This window comes from Larus michahellis, chromosome 8 (genome assembly GCF_964199755.1).
Source record: "Larus michahellis chromosome 8, bLarMic1.1, whole genome shotgun sequence".
NCBI lineage: Eukaryota > Metazoa > Chordata > Aves > Charadriiformes > Laridae > Larus > Larus michahellis.
The window spans coordinates 27,217,746-27,239,577 of NC_133903.1; the positions used below are offsets into that span (position 1 = coordinate 27,217,746).

The 21,832-nt window shown below is 37.6% G+C and overlaps 1 protein-coding gene across 5 annotated transcripts in view; it reads left to right on the forward strand.

Annotated features, from left to right (window-relative positions):
* The window catches only part of BRINP3 (BMP/retinoic acid inducible neural specific 3), a 206,350-nt gene that overhangs the window by 119,617 nt on the left and 64,901 nt on the right, over positions 1-21,832 (forward strand). For all 5 annotated transcript variants that reach the window (XM_074597152.1, XM_074597149.1, XM_074597148.1 and 2 more), the window contains one exon: positions 19,928-20,033. In XM_074597152.1, the coding sequence (XP_074453253.1) occupies positions 19,928-20,033 (106 nt within the window). The remainder of the gene's footprint in view (positions 1-19,927; positions 20,034-21,832) is intronic.

Genomic DNA, 21,832 nt, shown 5'->3' on the forward strand with positions numbered 1-21,832 from the left:
TTCCAACCCCCACCATTCTGTGATTCTGTGTAATTACGAAGCTTTTAATGTAATATGTGATTTATAATCCATTCCGCTGATTGGATCTTTCCACTGGTAACTAAGATCTTCATTAAAAACCATCTGAAGCCAATCTGCAGTTTCCAGCTACCTTTGCTGTTACTCAAGTAAATATAGATTTACCTCCTTGGGAGTGGCAAGGCCTTTATAGTGAGAAGGATACAACTGCAATTTGTGGCTCGGCAGCACCCGTTCTCTTTAGTTGCTGGTGTACGGAGAATATTCCTCCTGTTTCATCCATCATGGGCTGCTAATCCCAGCTCAGAGATGCTCATCTGCAGGTGCAGGATAATATTTGGCTGTTCAGGCAGCACAGCTGAAAATGCATCAGAACCACCACAGAGTCCGATTTCATCTGAGGGCAGCCCATTGGAACACACAGTCTTGCTGCAGACAATCGTAGTAGCCATCCCTCTGATCTGATTTATCTTCATAATCTCATTGTTTAATATGTAGATGTACAGCAGCCTTTAAAACTAGGCTTCTTCCATCAAGGCACATGCAAAACTTTCCTTCTATATTAAGAGAATTTATGGCTGAAACCCATGGTAACTGAAGTGATAGAACACAGAAATGTAGAGACAAAAAAGTGTCTGAAAGAAATGTCTGCTTTCTATTCACTGGTTATTTTTTAAAACAAATTTGCATCGTAATGCAAAATTCAACCCTTCTTGCTAACAATTTACATCATGAACCTTTTGCGTGTCCAAGGTGTTTTCCAAACACCACAAAATGACTGTTTTCTCTCCACCTTCTCACTGTTCAGGAGATGGATACAAATGCAAGCTGTGGTCCATCAGCAAATCTGATTTGGTTAATTGACTGTAGCGATTCTCACCTCAGATGCAACAGTGCTGATACATGAAACCCCTGCTTTTTAGCTTGCTTTCATTGAGAGATTAGGAGCATTTGCATTACAAATTTCTATTGTCAGAACACTTAACTGAACAAAAGAACTGTTTCTGTTGAAAACTAGGAACACAAAAGCAGCTAGGGAAGGCATTTTTTTTGTTCTCTCCCCATGCAGATTTTTGAAACACTGATGGTTTTTGAATTGGAAAATCGTTAAATGAAGTTATATCTCAAGATATAAAGAATAGAGCATATTTCAAATTATTTATTAAAACATATGTACTGACATCTGAGTTAGACCAGAGGCCTTCCGTAGAGCTGCAGAGCCAGATCTCTGTGTTCCAGCAGATAGAACAGCTTGAGGGCTGATTCAGGAGAAGTGACACCCTGGGGGACCTGAGGACCAACCTGCCACCAGCCAGCTCTGTGCCTTCCCCTCCTGGTCTGCTCTGGGGAAAAGAGTGTGGGGGTTTTTGTGCTGTAAACTACTGCACAGGTTTTGAAGTCACAGCACCCTCTCTGTCTGGCTTTACTCACCACTGCTGTGCTCAAAGCCGCCTTCTGCAGGAGAGATCAAACTGGGGATTTGCAAAGGGAGTCCAGGAAAAGGTCTCGCAGTTTACCATAACTCCCTTCGGACCAGCATCAAAGAAATCCTATTTAAAGGTGTTGGAAGAAGTTTAGAAATCCCCAAAATTCTGAATTTATATTAAAGTTTTCCAAGTGATACACAGTCATTTCTTGATTGCTGACTAGTTAACAACAACAACAAAAAAATCATTTCATAATCTGTTTAGTATTTAATACTATATATTTTTTTATTCACTCTCAGATAGCAATTTTGTGTCTTAAAACACAATTTGCATGTACATATAACTTCATTTCATTGAAAACAAAAAAACCAAAAAGGCTAGTTATTGAATAGTTGGGTTTCCCTTCCTTTTTTGTCAGTCAATTTTATTTACATTTTGGGTGGCTTTTTAATATGCGGTATACTAGGCTCTACCATACTAGCAAAGCTGTTTATATTTTAGGGAGAACTGAGAGTATTAATAAACTTTCATGTAACTCATACTCCTATTAGGAAGAACGTAAGTATCCTTTGGGGAATGCGTATCTGAATAAAATAAAAAAATATATTATTTGGAACAGGCAAGACTTAAAGCACAAATCAAAAGACATGATATTCGCAGATAAATCCTAGCACTTCAGCGCACAGATTATCTCTGCCACAAAGGTGTTCCTGGAGTTTTGGACTTGGAAGCTAACAGGAGTCGTTTGATAATGGTTGCTTCTTGGCTTATTTGTTTTTCACATTTCCTGTGACTATGGGCAATCTGAAACTGCAGCAGTAGTTAGAAACAACTTTGCACAACTGTTCACACAACCAGGTATTTGCCGTCTGTAGTGTTCTGAGATGGCTATCTTAATGGCTCTAACACCCCTAAAAATATTATTTGAGAAGAGAGATTAAAAATACACTTTCCTTCCTTCAGAAGCATAAGCAAACAAAGCCAGTATTTTTCATTCCTTTTAGTTCCAAAATCAGTATAAGCCTTCATTTGCAGGTTAGACTAGATCACTCCTCACACCTCTTTTTTCCTACAGTTTTACCTGCAAAAAGTGCATCTTTTCTCTTAAAAAGCAAAAGGATGATACTTATAAACAACATGACGTGTCTCCTAAACAAGTTACTGTATTAATTCTGTACTCTTTCTTGTGATTTTTCTCTTCTCGTGACTTATCTGTCTTTCAGGCTATCTGGTTTAGGGAGGGAGAAATTTTCTTTTTGGATGCATTGTAAATTGGTAACACATCACCAAGGTTCCATGATCATTTAGCAACAAAAACATAATAATAACATTATGGGAAGAAATATTTTCTTGCTTACAGGAGCATGAAACAGTAAGAAAAAACCTTAACATGCAGTAGTAGAGAGGGTCTTGAAACTACGTGAAAGGCATCACCATCACCGAGAATGCTACAGGAAAGAGGATGAGCATTTAGCAGATCTATAGCAGTGCTCAGTAATATGCTGGGATAGCAGTTACTCCATCCTAGCACCTCACTCATTCACAAACTACCCATGTCTAGGTCTGGCCATTCGGTTCCTAATGCTTCCAGATTCTTCCTCTAGTGCCTCCTTCATAGAGTAAGGTGTTTACAGATGGGACATGGAGAGGGATTCCTTAAGTCTCTTGAGTTACAGAGCCAAATCAACACTTGGTCGAGTATTAGGTGAGAATGATCAAGCTCAATCAGTCTTCTGGGGAAAAAAATTACCAGGAAGAAATCTGTTTTCCAAAATCCTAAGAATTTCTCTTTGGAAAGCAACACGTAATGAAACATTTTTCTCCTGTATGTAATTAAAGCATTTAACAGTTCTTACATTAAGGAAAACAAATAAAAATTCTTATATTCTTCATTCAAATTCCTTGAGATATGTGATAGCTGAATTTTTTTTCTTACAGGTCTTGATACATTATTTTGTGGGACTGATGCAGGAAGATAATATTTTCATAAGTTTTATATTTAAGCTTTTCTACCAAAACCCTAAGTTGTGTCCCAGAGAAGGGAAAGCATTAGGAAGGGAGAAGTGAGAATTAACATTAAAGTCTTTATGTTTAATTCTTATTTATCTAGTGAAGAACAATACCATTCAGAGCAAGATCTGTTAATGTGCAACATGAGGAAAGGAGTGGAAGAGATGAATTTGATTAATCAAGTTTGTTAATCAATTTTTTTTTGTAATCAAATTTGTTAGTTGTGACATAATTATCCTTAAAAATAACACGAGCACAACTGATGGAGGCTTTGAATAAATCACGTAGATGATACATTGTTTATTCCACATTAAAAAATGTAAAATCACCATGTCACAACATTTTCCAACTGAAAATCAAATGTCCGTGGGATCTACCCAGAGCCTATATCAATATTTAACTTATTTAAAAGTCCTTGATACGTACATTCTTTCAATATTGCTTTAATGCATGCATTTTAGTGTAAGTGGTTAGGCTCATATGCTAAATCAACAGTTTGTAGCCTCAAGGGCCTCATTGGAAACTCACCAAGCGCCTGAGGGCTACATCCAATTTGCATATACATTTACATGAATATACATCCTGTTGTGTTTGAGATATTACAGATCCAACATTACTTCCTTTGCATGCTCATTTTAGAAGCTTTTTCCTATGAAAATTTTTCTTCAGATGCGATGGTGGCTGTTAGCTCTGCCTGTTAACGTCCCTATTAGGATGATGGGGTATGCCGTCCTCTTGTTTAATAAAAGCCCGTATAATTGTGGAAGCAGGATACAAATAAAGTCAGCAAATGTTTTTCTTTCCCTGTGGGGTATCTTTAAGGAGCAATATTCTCAACTCTTCCAACTTGGCATTGTTCTCGCTCCTGTACAGCCGTGCTAATGTGCACCTGTTTAAGATCTAACCATAGCTGGAGGCCCAGGGGAAGGTGAAATGACCAGAGACCTAGGACTGCGCAATGACCCTAATCCATATGACCGATCTCTTTCCTTTGCTGATTGAGGGATGGTGTAAACAAGACATGAAGGTCACGAGTTACTGTAGTATCTACTGTGATTCTTGCAACGTGTCCTGTCGTTACCCACTGGAAGAATACATTGGTGCCCTACCCTGAGACCATGCAGCGGTACTCCTAACAACTAATTAGGAGACTTTTTCAATGGTGGGTAGATGGGAGAGGGCTGCACATAGTACATTGTTTTCAGTCTGCTTTCTGAGTCTAATGCAGTTGGGAGACAGTGTATGTTCCTGTTTAAATGACCCCAGTTCCCGTTCGCTAGAAGCCGTAATTCCACCACTGTCACTAGTGAACTTCTGCACTAAGTCCAAACAATTGTGCAGAACACATAAGGAACACATTGTTCACATGGTAAATTAAATATTATTGAATACTCTCATTGCATTCTGCAAAACACAGTTATGTTAGGCAAGTATAACATTGCTGGTTAATAAAGTGAGGTTGTTACAGTAGTTATCTTTTGGAGGATATCTTCTTCCATTCCAGAACACGTTGTCTTTCAAGGGAGCTGGGGCAGGTGAATACAGTGTAGGTGTTATCTGAGGGTCCAGACAGCTGTGGGACAGCCACAGTGCAACAAAAGAACAGGAGGCAACCGAAGAGCAGATGCATAAATTGAATTTTCCACCAGCTATTTACAGCCAGATTACAGCCCATTTATTCCATCTGAGTGAGAAAGAATAAACATCCTTGAAAATGTGCCCTCTAATTTCAATTACATTTTATTGTGCAATTTGCTTTTTTCTTCCCAGAAAACACTTTTCTTGCTATGGGAGATTTAAGCACTTTTGTTGTCTCTGAAAACTTTAGATTAAAATAGTTTGTAAGAACAGGGCTCTATTGTGATGGTAAATATATCTGATTGTCTATAATTAACCCATGAATGACTCATGGTGAGCTGTTACAGAGGAAATTTAAGCGTAATGAAATTAGTTTCTCACTCAAAAACTCAGACTGAAAACCAGATCATTTTTTTTGTTTCTTTGTTTTGTCTTAAAAGGCTTCCTTGGTTCATTTTTTTTCCTTTCATACCTTATACTTGAATGTGTTTTTCTGTGAATTCAAGTAATTGCTGTAATCAAAAGTAGAAATGCTGAAATACTAGAAAGCCTTGTAGTTTTGTCAAACTTCAGGCAAATTCTAAATGTAGATAGTTTTCACAGTTTTGTATAAACAGCCAAATTTTTGAAGTTTTTGAAATCCAGATCTTGAACCCTTTCTTTTTGTCCTGATTTTCCCCATTCAGTTTGTGGACAGGATTTAAGACTGTAGAGCTGAGAAACCTTGTAAATGACCAAAACTTGGGAAGCTCAAAATATTGTGCCCAGCAAGAGCTTTAAGTTGTAAAATCACAGGTATTTGTTGACTCCATTGAAGAAATTAAGTAGTAAATGTAATTTTAATTAAACAAACCTGGGGAACTAAAAGCCAGAAAGGGCTTCCCCATTGTGTAGGTATGGTGACTTAAGCATGCCATGGAAAAGCCAGAGTACAGGTTTTCAAGGATAAGTATTGTTCAGGTCCGTTATGAAATGGAAATGCCAGAAAACCAAGCAATGTGCACTTACAGACCAGAAAGCCAACCACATGCTGGGCTGCATCAAAAGAAGCGATGCCAGCAGGGCGAGGGAGGTGATTCTGCCCCTCTACTCTGCTCTCGTGGGACCCCACCTGGAGTACTGCATCCAGCTCTGGGGTCCCCAACATAAGAAGGACATGGACCTGTTGGTGCGGGTCCAGCAGAGGGCCACGAAGATGCTCAGAGGGCTGGAGCCCCTCTGCTGTGAGGACAGGGTGAGAGAGTTGGGGGTGTTCAGCCTGGAGAAGAGAAGGCTCCGGGGAGACCTTAGAGCCCCTTCCAGTCCCTAAAGGGGGCTACAGGAAGGACGGGGAGGGACTCTGTATCAGGGAGTGGAGTGATAGGACAAGGGGTAACGGTTTTAAACTGAAAGAGGAGAGAAGTAGATTAGATATTAGGAAGAAGTTCTTTCCTGTGAGGGTGGTGAGCCCCTGGCCCAGGTTGCCCAGGGAGGTTGTGGCTCCCAAATCTTTGTCTCGATGTGGTAAACTCCCATGAAATTTTTGTAAGAACTGAATACTTTTGCAGGTTACTTTGAATATCTCACTCATTATTAAAAGCTTCACAAAATCAGCTCATTACCTATATGGCTAGGTATGGATTTTTAAATGCATATTTTGATTATTATCTGATCTTACCAGAGGAACTGGGACCTGCAGTTAGGTATCTAGCTTCTATTACATTTTGGGCATCACCTAGCTCCTAAGAGTCTTTCAGTAATCTGAATTTAATTGTGGATTTGGATAGGCAGGTTTGGAGAGCTGGAATCAAAATGCTGACATTTTGGAGTTTGAGCCTGGCGAAACCATGCCATAAAGCACGGCGCGGAGGCCATGTGCTAGTATATGGTGTGCTAACATCAATAAAATGTGGAACACAGGACATGATCTGAAAGCTGTACCGCAGTGCTGTGGCCCAGATAAATACAATATGATTCTCAACAGGGTTTATTTGGTCAGGAGCAGCCCTGCACTTCTGCAGCTATATCCCTTCTTTTTCTGAAGCTAGACCAATCTCAGGGAGCTGTGTTCATGCTCCACCATGTTCTACTGCACAGCACAGGATTTTTATTTGTCTCATTATAAAATTGAAATACATGAGGTTTTATGCATTTGTGTCTGGGAGCTGTTGGAGGTCTTGGGATCAAATTCGCCATATAGATATAATGAAATCTTGTGACTGCTATGTGTGGACCATTAACTAGTTCTAAGAATACACCAAGTATAAGGGTTAGGGATTTATTTCCATATTTTATTCAAGAATTTAAGTTGATGATATTAAAAACAACCTTAATTCATTTGGACAGTTGAGTTTTAATTAAATTGAAACTCCGGGGCTGCTTTCCCTGAAAGGTAATGTAGAGGTCAGCTCTTCAGTTGGTGTAAAACAGCAGTTCATTTGAGAATCCGGCCCTCGCTATTTCAGAGAGTGAGAGGAAAGGCGGGGGGCGGGAAAGGACCAGCAAGTTAATGCAATAACATGTTTTACTAACCACTCTGAGAATGCGTACTCAGCAACATAATTGACACAATACATCACAGCAGCTGCAGCATGACACTCGTAAAAGGATGTGTTTCAGCCGCCTCTGATACAGACTACACTGGCTCATTATATTTACAGCAATGTGCATAGCGTAGTAATGAGTGCAAGAAGTTATAACATCACCAGCTAGTTGGTAGCGCAGCATGAGATGCTTTCAAAGCAACAAAATAACACATAATAGAGATGCTAGGGTATGCATTTCGGAAAGACTTTAAATAACTATTCTTCACTTAAAAAACCCCCACCAAACAAACAAAAAAAAACAACAAAAAAGGATAGACCATACGACATGATAGATCATAACAAACTGAAGGACTTTGTTATATCAGTTATGTAGTTTAGACAAGAAAGAAGGGTAAAAAAAACTCCAAGAAAATAAAGACTGCCAAACCCTAAGCAGGTTTTAAGTGTACATATGTAGGTAAGAGACCTTAGCAGCACTCCCAGAACACTTGCCATCACAGTTGTCAAAAACCTATTAACAATTCATACTACAGTTCCTTAAATGTTTTGAATTCTTTTTTTTTTTCCTCCTTAAAAAGTGAAACTAAAGTAAATAAACTCAGAAAATGGAGAAGGTTTTTAATATTGAGAGATCCACAATGAACATACTGAACAATGCAGGCAGAGCAGGGCATTCCAGCACTAATTTGGAGGCACTCAGATTTGTATGGATTTTAATTTCTTCTTTATTCTGGCTGTGCAGCGGTTTGTGTATGGGTTGAGAAACTTACTTCAGCACTCTCAGTGTCCTCCACTCTCTAATTGACAGCTGTGGCCTGTCAGGAGGTCAGAAAAAGTCAAGCAAGGACTATAAAATTCACAGAACATTTCCGTGCCTCTGAACCCTAAGAAATATGAGATAGCATGTATCAACAACATGTAACAACACAAAGGTCAGATTAGGAAGAATATCTCAGGTTAATAGAGGCTCAGAGTCAGAAGAAATAGGCTTAGAGAATAATAAAAGGCTGTTTCAAGGTTTCAGCGTTCGTATTCTTTTTCCTGTAGAATTTATACCCATAATACATTTTCACATGTTTTGTTGTTATAGATTATGATTCAAACTGCAATCATCCTCTTCAATCTATTAATTTAATGGTACAAAACACCCCTGAAAATGTCCTTTTATTAGAATCCTTTAGGAGTAACCGATTCCGAGAGCTACATCATTGCCACCTTCTGCAGCTCACTGTTATTTCTACCTGTAGGGCTTCACACGGTACTTAGGCAGGATTTGCATTTCTGACAGCAAAACTATAATGTAATCTCTAACAAGATAATGCTTATAATGCCTCTATATGCTGTGGCAGAAGCTGGGTTTAAGGAAGGTTCCATTATTCATCCAGGAGACTTTTTATAGTATTGAGTGATTACTGTAGTGTTTTGAGATCTTTAATGTCTGAAGGGCTGGTAGTTTCATCACTGTTCTACAGACTTTATTGCTGAACCAAGTATTCAAAATCAAAAGTGTTTCTATTTTTGCATTGTGAGATTCTGACCTTATACAATGAACGAACTCCACTGAAATCAAAGAAGTTTCTTCACACGCATGTTGATATCATTGAGATCAGGGTTTTCTCCATTCAACTGCAACCATCATCTTTCTAATTTATCAAACTATTACTCATTAGCTTTCCCTAGATTACTCAAATTAATTCTGTCATTCCCAAGGAATGATATTTGGGGTCCCTGCAGTATTTTTCCTTTGATTTTTGTTAAAATTAAAACAAAAATAATAAAAAAAAAGTTAAAAGAATCATAGAATGGTTAGAGTTGGAAGGGACCTCGAAGATCATCTAGTTCCAACCCCCTGCTCTGAGCAGGGACACCTCCCACTGGGCCAGGTTCCACTGGGCCATTTTTTCAAAAATTATATCAATGCAAGATCCATAATAAGACACATTCACATATGCCCTAATGGTATTTGATAGGTCTTTCAATTCCCACGAATCAGGATGATTTGAACAATTTTCCAGCTGTACATAACAGTCTTTCTGGATAACATTGCTCCTGGAGCCTAGTTCTAGGAGCAGGCTTCTGTACATGAAAAATTCTCTTTTTGTCTAGTTCATGAAATGAGAATATTCAGAATTGCTCAGTTATTAGCAAAAACTTTCCAAAGAGCGGTCAGTTTGTTCATTCATGACTCTTTATAGATGGTGAATGAGTTAAGGTCTGACAGCAGAGTTTGGTGAAAAGTGCTCAATGCCATGTGCTGCAGGGATCTTCACCTGTCAAAAACATGGAAACCCCCATGGTACAAATCCACAATGTTCCACTAAATTCAGTGTTGGTTTACACTAGGGAGGATCTGGTCTTGATGAGAATATAAGATCATGGTGCGTCTATAGGAATTTTCCATCCAGCTGTAATTGTTACCTCTCAAGATGGCTTTTTCATTTGAATTCTGTGTCTTTCAACTTTGTAATGGTCTTTATTACTGTAAATTTACAGAAATACTTGGTTATAATTTGATATGTTTGCAGTTAGGAGTATTTTTATTGTTTAATCAAATTCAGTAAACTTATGAATCCAGTTTCACTTTTGTTCTTCTAAGTAAAACGTTGAACTCTGATTGACGTTTCCACCTCCTAATGTGATGTGCAGTTTTGGACAGAGAGGTACTCTTCCTTTTCTTCTCTATCCCTTTTTATGTGTTCATTAAAGCTTTAAGGGATATAATGAAAATATAGTTTGGTACCTACATCTTCCCAGTTCTCATTCACTAAAGGCAGTTCTACTCTTTTGAGTATTTGACGTTAAAAGTTTCTATATTTAAGGGTGGGTATTATTAAAACCATCTCAGCCCTTATGCTACAGGGTTCTTCACTTGACTTGTGTGTATTTCACAGGACTTAAGTGTAAAAGAAATGGTCTTTTTTCAATTTATATTAAGGGACCGAAACTGAAAGATCAGACTGTGTACAGAACACAACTACCAGCTCTCATTTCCAATATATTTTGACTGAAATGAGAAACCTGGATTCAATGCTCCTTTCTGATCTACAGCAGAAAGGCAATAGAATTATCTGGAATAATCTGTGATTCTGTGATTCTGTGAATAGAACTGGTCTCTGAGGGAATGAAAAGGGGAATTTATTCTGTTTTGGTAGAGTTAGGAGCTTATGGCTTATTTTTAACCAAACATTTTTCTTTCATATGGTTCTTCATCTGCAAATTTGTTTCTTTTCTCTTGCCTTGCTTTTCCCAGTCTTTTTTTTTTTTAATCTAGAATAGTGCTTATTATCACAGCAGCAAGTTTTCTGTAAAAATTGCTACCTGAAAAGTAATTTACATACATATAATTAATTATTAAAATAATTGTTTGGTTCATAGTAGAGAGTTCTAGGTAGAACTGTGTGAATATTTGTATCTTAATCAAATATACCCTCAGGTTTGATGTATTTACCCTCACCTCATGCTTGCAGAGGTTGACCTAACACAGAAAGCTAATATCCTAAATAAACTGCCTCCTTTCCTACTCACTGGGTGCTTCTTCAACTGCTTCTGTCTGACCCCAGCCTGCAAACGTCGATGGTTCTGCACTCCAGACTAGCAGCTGGAATAGAAATAGGGAGAAGCTGGGAGACTTTTTTTTTCTATGAGTAAGTACCCTATGAAGATTAAGCATGGTTAAATGAGGAACAGTTTTATTCTTTTCTGACCACTGGGTTTTAAAGTGTTGTAGACAAGCTATGAAATGTTCCCTTACCATTCAGCACTAGAATGAATTCAGAAATAGTCTGGATGACAGTGAGCCAAAATGCTACTAAGATCCCCTACATCTTGTGAGAATCTCACAAGTCAAGTCCTCAAAACTGCTTGGATGATATAAAAGCCATGGTTCATTTTTCAAGGTAAGCACCCAGCACTCTCAAATCTTGCAGTGAGTTCCTGAGTGCTTACATTTCATTATGAGCACTGCTCCTTTAACTCACTTAAATGATTTAGAAAGCATCAGTAAACATGGATGCTTCAGAACAGATTCAACACTAAGTCCTTTGTGGTTTACTGTTCTTTAGCTAATTTGGTATTAGTCCTTGATTGGAGTTTCAAGTGCAATTGCAGATAAATATTTGAAGATGCTTTTTCCTACCACATAGTGTTTAACAAGCAACATATACATTTAGTTTTAAAAGCTAATTACCAGTGATTTTATTTCTGAACCCTAAGTCTGTTATAATTTATATGGTGAACAAGTTTGCCATTCCTATTGGCCTGTTCTGATTAAGAATCATATAATCTGCAACCGTGCACTGTGCATGATATACGTATTTATTGAAGCAAAATTTGGAATTAGATTCCAGTCCCAGGTGTTCTTACGACGTCTTTTCTCAAGTTCGGGGAATTTAAAGGCTGAAGATTTGCTTTTACCACAGATGAAACTACACAATAGTGATGGAACAGCATAATCAATCAAAGTTATAGAGCAATATATCTAAACTAGTCATCTCACGCTGAGGAGGCATCCATATGAAATAAAGTTTAGAGCTTCAGTATAAAGTTGCTTTTTCTTTTCTAAAACAGATTTAGCCAAGCGTTACCCCTTAGTTTGAACACCTGATAAGGTTTTAATGATTAAATTGTTAATTCTGTCATTTTTAATTCTGTAGGTAGGCCTTCCAATATGCAGGAAAACATGCAAAAACCAGCAGCATGGAAATAAGAGTTTTGCAAAACAATTAATTGAGAGTCGGCAGCACCAATGAGACAGAGAGGGCAAATGTGTTACAATCATTTACCAGAGGGAATAAATTGGTGGGAAGTAATGAGGATACAACCTAAAAATAAATCCCTAAAAACATATATGTGAGCCAGGCAGAGAGCGAGGCAGCAGACACGCACGTTATGGACAGTAATGTGATTTCTTTTGAGAGGTTAGAATGACAACCCCATAAGGGGTGGTTTGAATGGAGTGTGGCAAAATCAAGTGGACGTGCAAAATGTTCTGCTGCAGATGTCACAGTCAGTGTGGTGCGGAGGGTTAGGAATTGGAGTGCTATGGAGAGCAAAAATAAATCCTGAGTTGACATGAATTCCAGGGGAGGAAATATAAGATCTGGCAATAGCTTAAATTATTACATTTTTAGAGCTATTACCAAAGAGAATATTGCAATTAAGTGTTAGAATTGCACAGAAATATATAATCATAGGTAGGATCTGCATGGAAATCTGGTTCTTAATTAACCTGCCCTTATCACTTTGATTTTTGAGCTTGAAGACTTTAAATCCTTTTTATATTATTTTTAGGTCCTAATGTTAGCCTTTAACTCTTTTTTTTTTTAGCATAAGTTATTATTTTTTATCTTAAAATAAAATATATATATATGTATAAGTTTTAAAACTGACCACATTAAAGGTAAAATGTTTCCAAATTATCCAAAGATAATTTTTATATTGACCTAGACTTTCTTTTTCCTGTCGCTTCACAACGAAAAGTAACTTCTTAACTATTTATTCTGATTCAGGAAGGACTATATTTTTTTATTCACACTTTCCCAACCTAAGAAAATTATTTTCCATTCAACTGCAGTATTATTATGACTAATAATATCTATGAGTTTTATAAATAGCCAGATCATGCTGTCTTCTTGAAACTAATGGGGACATGGTGAAAAATCCCAGTAGCCTCAGCATTGCATATTGGAACTGAGCCATGAAGATATAAATCCTATTCCTAATGCTCTTGGGAAGTCCTTGCCTGGGATTTTACAGTTGGGTTAAATGTAGGCAGATGGTGTCCCTTTAAGCATGTACCCCAAGTTTTCTTTGGAGCTTTTTGTCCTTTATGTGGTAATGGAGTTATGTTTGGAAAAGAATGGAGGGTTAAGAATCGGGCTTTACTTCACCAAGTTTCTTTGCTTTTGCTTTCTGCAGATACCTTGAGATTTTTATGAACGTGAAATATTATTTTAATTTGTATCTGTGCTGTCGTCTTTCTTTCTAATTTTATCTTTCAAACAAAATATATAGATTTCATTTATTGCTTGTTGCTCAACTGTCTCTTTAGGCAATAATAGTTGTGAAAAAATAACATTAGTATTCATTTAAGTATGATGTGAGCAAGCAGAAATATCTAAATGTAAACTGAAACAAAATATTCAGTTTATATTACGTTTTTGCTCAGTCTGTTACTTCTTCCTAAGAGAACTTCACTCTCATCTATTCTTCAAGATTAATTAAAATAGATAGCTTGTTCTTTCTGAGAGAATGCCTGTCCTTGTTCTCTGTATAAGGCTGATGCACCCTTCATTTCTGAAAGTGGACGAAATAAAGGCTCTGGTACCACTGCCCTGACTGGCGACAAAGATTTCCTGCAGACTTGCTTGCTGTTTTACGTAAGGATGTATGGGAACGTGGCATCGGACATGCAGTGGATTTACAATGTCCTTGAGAAGGGAAAATTGTGGCTCCGATGCCAGAACTGTCAACGCTGCCGGGGATTTCAGCTGGGGTAAATCCTCACTTTCAATTTCCATAACCCCGGGAGCGTTGCGCAGTCTGCAGAATCGGCGTTACAGAACAGCACAAGGACTAATCACTTTCTCCTCCCTTTCTGACCCCTATCATCTCAGGTGTCTGTAGAAGGTAGTTCAACCTGTATATGTTTCCTAGCTGAGAGCCGCAGCATTCCTAACAGTCTTGCTTTCTTGTCTCATTTTCCTATGGCACAGCATAGATTTAAAGACTCGTCTCGATGTTCTTGTGGGTTCTCTCAGAACGTACAGATAATAAATTGCTGTCTGAGATAGTGGGGAGCAGGCTTGAACAGACAGGTCATTGCTCCCTATCAGATTAATCTAAACAGCCCTAAAAAATCATAATCTTTTTAAAGAATGTAACAACAGAGCAGAATTTTAATAGTCAGTTCATTTCCAATTCCTAGAATATTCTGATTTCTGAGGTATTTTGATTTCTGAGGTATTTTATGCTTTATGTGGGGATAGCACATTTCAAGTTCAGTGCTGTTGTAATGTAGTAGTCTAGTTCACATAAATTCCAGAGAGTGTAGAAACAAAGGAGAGGGAATGGAGGGATTACACTGATCTCTTGGGAAGATTTATTGCTGCAGTCAGTGAAAATGAAAGGCATCTCCTTGCCCAAGAAGCTTGAAAGAAGTCCTTATTCCACTTCTAATGAAGTTAATGGAAATTTCGCAATTTATTTCCTTTGCAGAAAGATCAAGTTTACTGTTTCTCTTCCATTTTACAACAACAGATCATAGAAAAAATATGATGGGAGAGATTCCAGGTCTCCTGACTTAGTGGGCTCTTCAAATTAAAAAGTCAGTCCTATGCTATCAATACTGCTGCTAGAAAATGTGTTGAAAATGTTACATGCCTATAACGTATTGCTTTAAAAATTAAAAAAAAATTAAATTAAAAATTAAAAAACCCAAACAAACCAGGAATCAAAAAACATTAATCCAACTCCCGACGTGGTGAGTGCTGTTGGTTTGTCTATACCTCCTTCAGAAACGTTCATCTAGCTGGTAGCATGACAAGTGCCAGTGCTTGGAACGTTCAGAAGATTTGATTTATTTTAATTACATGCTAATTAATGGGAGTCTTTTAATATGCTCAATGACACAAGTAGGACAGCAGAGTAGCAACTATTGTGTGGTAAAGGAAAGTGCTGAAAGAAAGGTGTTTTTGTGAAAAACTGTTGAGCCTGGGGGGAAAAAAATAAATAAGGAAAGTTGGCAGGAGAGCCACTTCTAAATAGAAAGTACATTTAGTTCCTATTCATTTGATCAACTTTTTTTTAGGTGAAATGAGCACTGACTGCAGAATGTACAGGGATGACAATGTGTGGGGACATGGGCTGGAAGACGAGTCCTGAAGGTGAGGTTGATAGGAGAGTCACACAAGAGAATCCTAAAGACTTCAGGCTTCCCCTCCCTCCATACTTTTGCCCATTCTTCTGTATGCGCCAGTCGTTCTTCCATGAGTGGTCATGTATATGTGATGAGTTTGCTTTAAATCATTATTTTAATGTTTAAAATATTAAAGAGGTTTATATGAATATGAATGCAGCTTCCTATTTTGGAGCGACTAGCATTGTCTCATTCTCCTTTGTGTTGGCTTAGTTAGCTTCCTTAGAAGCCAAATTAATTTTTAAAGAGTCTTGCTGAAGAGGATAGTCCTTTATGCAGGGCAGCACACTAGCTCCGCATGGCCATGTAGTTAGGAATATTAGCTATGTGCATTTAAAAGGACGCACCAGGAACAAAATCTCTGCAGAAATATATTTCCCTTTTATTAGGAAAGACTTCTATAGGCTTAATTATCATGGACAAAAAAGCACGGTTTCCCAGGGAAATACTACCCACTGATATCACAAGAATTCAGCCCTGCTTAAGTGCTAGGAGGTATGTTCTCGGTGCACTTATAATCGGGTTGTTATCACCATGGTTATGAGATTTAACTGACTGAAAACTGTAGGCATTTGTCTCATTAATGCCAAATGTTATAGTTTATTTCTGGGAACTGAAAACCCTGCTGCCCAGGGAAACCTGTTCTGTGATAATCTTTGAAAACAAGCCACTTGAGAATAGCCTGCCTGCTTCATGTCAGATGGTTTCACACCTATTTTGTTACTGGTTCTTAGGGGGTTTTGTTTATTAAATAACTTTGTTTTGTGGCATTTTGCTTTGTGAGTTAGCATTCTTTATGGACTGCAGGCCTAGCTCTTACAAAACAAGCATGGCTTATATGAAATCACTTCTGGACTATGCTGGCATCTTAGCATACTCTTTGCATTTACATTTTACCTTTCCCTCTTCCTGTTTTTGGTTTATCTGTTATTGCATGCTTTCAGACAAAACACTTTTCAGCTGTTATCTTGGAACTGTACATAGTCACACTTCTCTGCTTGGAAGATAATTAAAGAAATGCCATTGCCTTTCCGATTTTGTTTCTGTTGTTCCTGAAACAGAAAATGTACCAAACAGAATTAATTGGATGTTATGGTCCAATTTTGGACCAAATTTGGACTAAAGACCAAAATTGGACCAAACAGAATTAATACACTTGGACCTTTTTTTTTCCCCCCTCTATAGTCTGATTTGTTACCCAAATCATAGAATCATAGAATGGTTCGGGTTGGAAGGGACCTTAAAGATCATCTAGTTCCAACCTCCAATGAGTTACACAAAAATAAAATCCTTGCATTTGATCAGAACATTTGACAGAAATTTTAGGGTTTTATTTATCAGCTACTAAAATTTTTCTTCTGTTTTATAATCTTTTTTGAGTAGGATTTATACAGAGTATGAAAAACCGTATGTAACTATATCACTTGACTTCTGACTAGAAGTGTCATCCATGGAAAGTTGAAGTTGGGATGATTTTTGTCAGCTTTTGTCTTTTTTTGTTGTATATTGGGACTATGTATTTTGACTTTCTTCTTGCAATGTATTTTGTATGCAGAAGCTAAGAGTACCAGAGCAAAGGAGTTGACAGAGGAAGGCTAGGGTACTTGGAAAAGTAGAAGAATGAACAATACAAATCCATAGATTTTAGTGAAAACATAATGTTTGGAAAAGGTCCTTATTTATTGCTCTATTTATCGAGTATTATTTATTATTGTTATTATTAGAACAATATTTTATTGCTTTCCTATACCAATCATCAGTGTCTGTAAGTCACCTCAAAATCTGAGCGCGCTCAGTTTTTTTCATATATCTTTCTTTTGGATCAGTGGATTTATATAACTGGTTTCTAATAAAGAAGTCATAAAAGTCTAAAAAAGAAGTCAAAGTCATCATTTAACGATGACTTTTCCCCATTCTGCCTCTTGGCACACCTAAATACACCAAGTGCTATCACTCCCATAATCAAACCAGCGGTATCTCTACCTATGTCTGCACGATCCAAGTGAAGAATGAAGATGCATGAACAAAAAGGGACACAGTAATTATAAAACTGCTTACTAATCTTCCTTACTTTGTGATTTCAGGAGGCATAAGGATAATAAGGACCGTTAGGAATTGTAAAATTGGCTTTATAATTTCTACATTTCATATAACTTTATGAAGCTGCATTGCCTTATACACAAATAGTTGAAAAGAATAATAATAACATACAAAAAAACCCCAACACTAAAATAAATGGATCTTTAAATAAAGGATTGCAGAGATAAATGCTGAGCATAATCTTTCAGAACTAGGATAAGTCTCGTAACAACATTCAGCCCTCTTTTATTGCCTTCTGGCTTTTTAATGTATTTAATGCAGGTGACTGTCTTTGTTATTGTATAAACAGATTAAGATTCTGTATACGGACTGGGGGTACTGCACAAAAATGAGATTTTAGAATGGAATTTTATGTCACTTTTTGGGAGAGGGAGAGGACTGGAGGATCACAGGTAAATCAAAATTGCCATTCCAGCTGTGTCCAAGCCAAATCTGATGCCTGTGCAAGAGTCTTTGTGCTGATTCAGGATGATTAAGCAAAAAACACGGTAAATCTGTCCCTGTCCTAAATATTAAAAACTGCCAAGTGTGTGCAGGGAAGAGACATCCTGACTCCGTCTCATCTCCTTGCGCAGCTGGCACTCTGCTAACAGGTTTGGCTGAAGCCAGTTTTGTGTGTCCTCTCCACGGGCCGCTGGCACTGCAAAGGGTCTCCTTCTCCACTCTCAGGAACACTAGTTCAAAGTGACAGAAAGGTGCCAAGAGCTTGGAATAACCTAAGATTTTCTATTTACTTTTCAAAAATGCAAGAGATTTTGGAAAATATGATATCTCCACGGTTTCAAGAATAGCATGATCCAGTTGCAGCCACCCACAAGTGCTGGTGGTAGCACAGACTGTAAGGGAGCCAGGCAATCGTAAGCAACATGAACATTCATGGATTATTTTAGCAAACCTTCATATTTCTTTCAAAATAGCAGGCTTCCTTCTGTTCGTATTAGTTGTCTGTTTGCACGTCGGTCCGAGGCACGGTGGAGGTGTGTATTTTTGAAATGAGCTCCTTGACCCCATAATTTAGGCTTATTCTTCAGGAGATCCAGAGCAAAATACTCTACCTGAAGTAACAGAAAATAGAAGTGGTTGTACTCAAAACTGAGGCAGATCACTAAATGAGGGTCAATATGGACACAACCTCTGAGATAGTGAAAGGAAGAGAGCTAAGAAGTTCCAGGACTGCGGCTGGGAGCAGTTTGGGTGGGAGTGTGACAGAGGAATTGCTTATACTTTGGCTGTAAAGGAGACTGGGACAATATCCCATGACCAGCATTTCCTGTTATGGCTCTGTTGGTATTTTTATTACACTTTTATTGTACTTTTATTCCACCTTTGCTTTTTTCTTTCTGCCTAGTCTTGGTATAAAGGAGAAGGAACCACAAACCCATTAATTTTCCACAGCACCCAATCCAGTTAAAAAAAGTGAGATCGTGGTATACCCGTCCATACTAAGGTTTTGGAATTTTTCCATGATTCCCTACACAGACAACGAAAAAACCCCAAACCTGAGGTGCTGCCTAGTGCTTCAAAAGCTGCAGTGCTTCACTGGTGAGAAAGTGCATTAGACCACATAGCCCCACCCCCCTTCTATTTTTCATAGGAAAACATTAAAAAAAGAAATTAGCCTTTATAATTATTTTGTTGACACTGAGAATTATCTATACTATTCCATTGTCATCTCTTTTTTTTATTATTTATTAATTTACTCATGTAAACAACTGCCCGTTGTCAAGCCCAATCCCCAACTGTTAAGCCAGACTTCTATGAGCTCTCCTTGTGGTGATGCTGTTTTGATTGATTTAGCTGTATTTTGATTCTGTGGTCATGGAGTCAGTGATTAGAATAGGCAGAATGTCTAGAGTTTTATGTCTAATCTTCTCTTAGGATTTTTTCTGATTAAAAAGATCCCACCGCTACCACCATTATAAATACAGCTCATAAAACGTTTTCGCTTCTGAATCTCTGTGTTACATGAGAAAAGTCAAAGTTTTCCATGGCTTCGACAAGGAGTTGCCATGTGCACAAGTTTCATCAGTGAAAATCGGAGTCGTCGTTTTTATGAACCGCTTTTATTAAACCCATTCTAATTCCCATAGCTAAAGAAATAGTCTTTAGACCGTTGGTTGGCTAAAGTATTTACAAGGATTCTGTGCAATGGAAATAGCACTCCCCGAAGGCTGTGGTACTTGGTAAAACATTTGCCGTCATACTTTTCATAATTAAAATGAGCTGTTTCACCTTAATTAAGTCTGAAATGTACCGCTGGCTGAATTAAAGGGAAACTTTATGAAACGGGCTTCTGAACTCCTCAGTCTGTTTTGAATAATACAGCAAATGCTTTTCCATTCCCTTACCATCAGGTGACAGAAACGCGGACTGGTCCTCTTGGCTGCAGTAACTATGACAACCTAGATTCTGTCAGCTCTGTTCTGGTTCAGAGTCCTGAAAATAAGATTCAGTTGCAAGGTATGTAGGTGCAATTTCATTAATTTGTTTTGGAACAGGATGGCATTTATCATACTATCTGTTTTTCTTTCTTCCACCTCATAAAAGGTCATTTTCCTAATTTTTTTTTTTCTGTGTGCAGTAAGTACATTGTAGACAAAGTGAGGGAAATGTCAGTAACTCGTGTTGCCTTTGAAATGGAAACAATTTCTGTGCGCATCAGAAAATAATTTGAATAATGCTGTTAACATTTCACAGCCCTATTTAGCAACCACTTGCACACCTTTTAAACAGCCTGAATTCACAGAGGCTCCACCAAGCAGGGAATGACATTTCTGTGCTCAGCCAGCTTTGCACGTACTCAGGAGTAGCTTACGCCTCATGCAGGCATCCCACTGAAATGAATGGAGTTACCGGAGGAGCAGCATATAGATTTTCTAAGACTCTACATAATGAAGAGTCCGAAGGCTCCTCTTGGGAATTTTAAGATAACCTGGAAGGTTAGGCATCTCACTTATTAGGAAAATCATAGTAATTATATATTTAAAAAAAGAAAAAAAGAGAGAGAAAGGCAAAGGCAAAAGGACGAAGGAATAAAAAAGACGTTCGTTTTTTTGATAATTCCAGTAGATGCATTTCCCAACCTGCATATTAGGTACATAAACATTTTTGAAAAGTCACCTTCTAGGGTGCTTTTTTCAGTTACACCAATGTAGCGTGAACAACTTAGTATTACTGTGAAAACTGACTAAATTCTCTTTTTTTATGTACTTCTGTATACCTCTGTGTATATACAACAAGAGAAGAACACGGTTCTTAATTTGCAGTTATGGGTAGCTACACAATTATTTCCAGTTTTTAAAATTTCCCATATTGGCTCATAAATCAGTTGGATATATAGCGTGAAGCTGTTGCTGATTATTCAGAATGGCTGTCAGGGAAAGATTATCCTCCTATTTAAAACATCCATGTGGTTTTTTTTTCCCTTTCCTTTCTCTCTCGTAGAATAGCTTAAAAGCCATACAATCATACAAGGATTTCAGAGACAGTGTATATTTTTTTTAAAAAGAACTTGTCATTTCCACTGGGACGCAATGAAATGTTTCCAGAAGTAATTTGCATGGTTTGTCAGTTAAAATTTGGAAAATAATCTTTGTGTACCTCAGACAGTGGTTTGACACGTGCCATTTTATTGTCATTATGAGAAATATACTTATATTTATATCCGTAAACTATTTCATACTTACCGTGGAAGAACTGAAGAAGACTCAAGGTTGCTCATCTGGGATTTCTTTTCCTTTCGCAATTTCAAGGCTTTTCACAAGTATGCAAGTACATTGAAAAGTTTGCTCAGACAACAACAGAGTTTTACAAATTTTGACATGAGGTAGAAGGCAGCACAGAGAGATCTGGTTTTATCAATCGATATGACTTTTGACTGGGAAGAGTTATGAAATTACTTTTACAGCTATCATTTTTATGTACCTAAAAATAAGGGATAAATCTCTATGAAATTGTCCAAGTGCCTACGTAGAAGAAACCTGCATCGCAAGTAACCAATCCATATGCTGAGAAATTACTTCACCCCCAAATAAGCTCCCCTGCTTCCAGAGAGATTATTCTTTCCACAGAAAATAGCAACAAATAATAAATAAAAATTTATAATGTACCTTGCTGTGGCTTTTTTGGTTTGCTGATTACTAATGTAGCTAGTTAGTTAAAATGCTTGTATATAAAATACTCACATACTCATTCCCATCATTGGGATCATGTAAACAATGGTCAAAATTTTCAGATGAGTAGTCTAAATATCTGGTCAC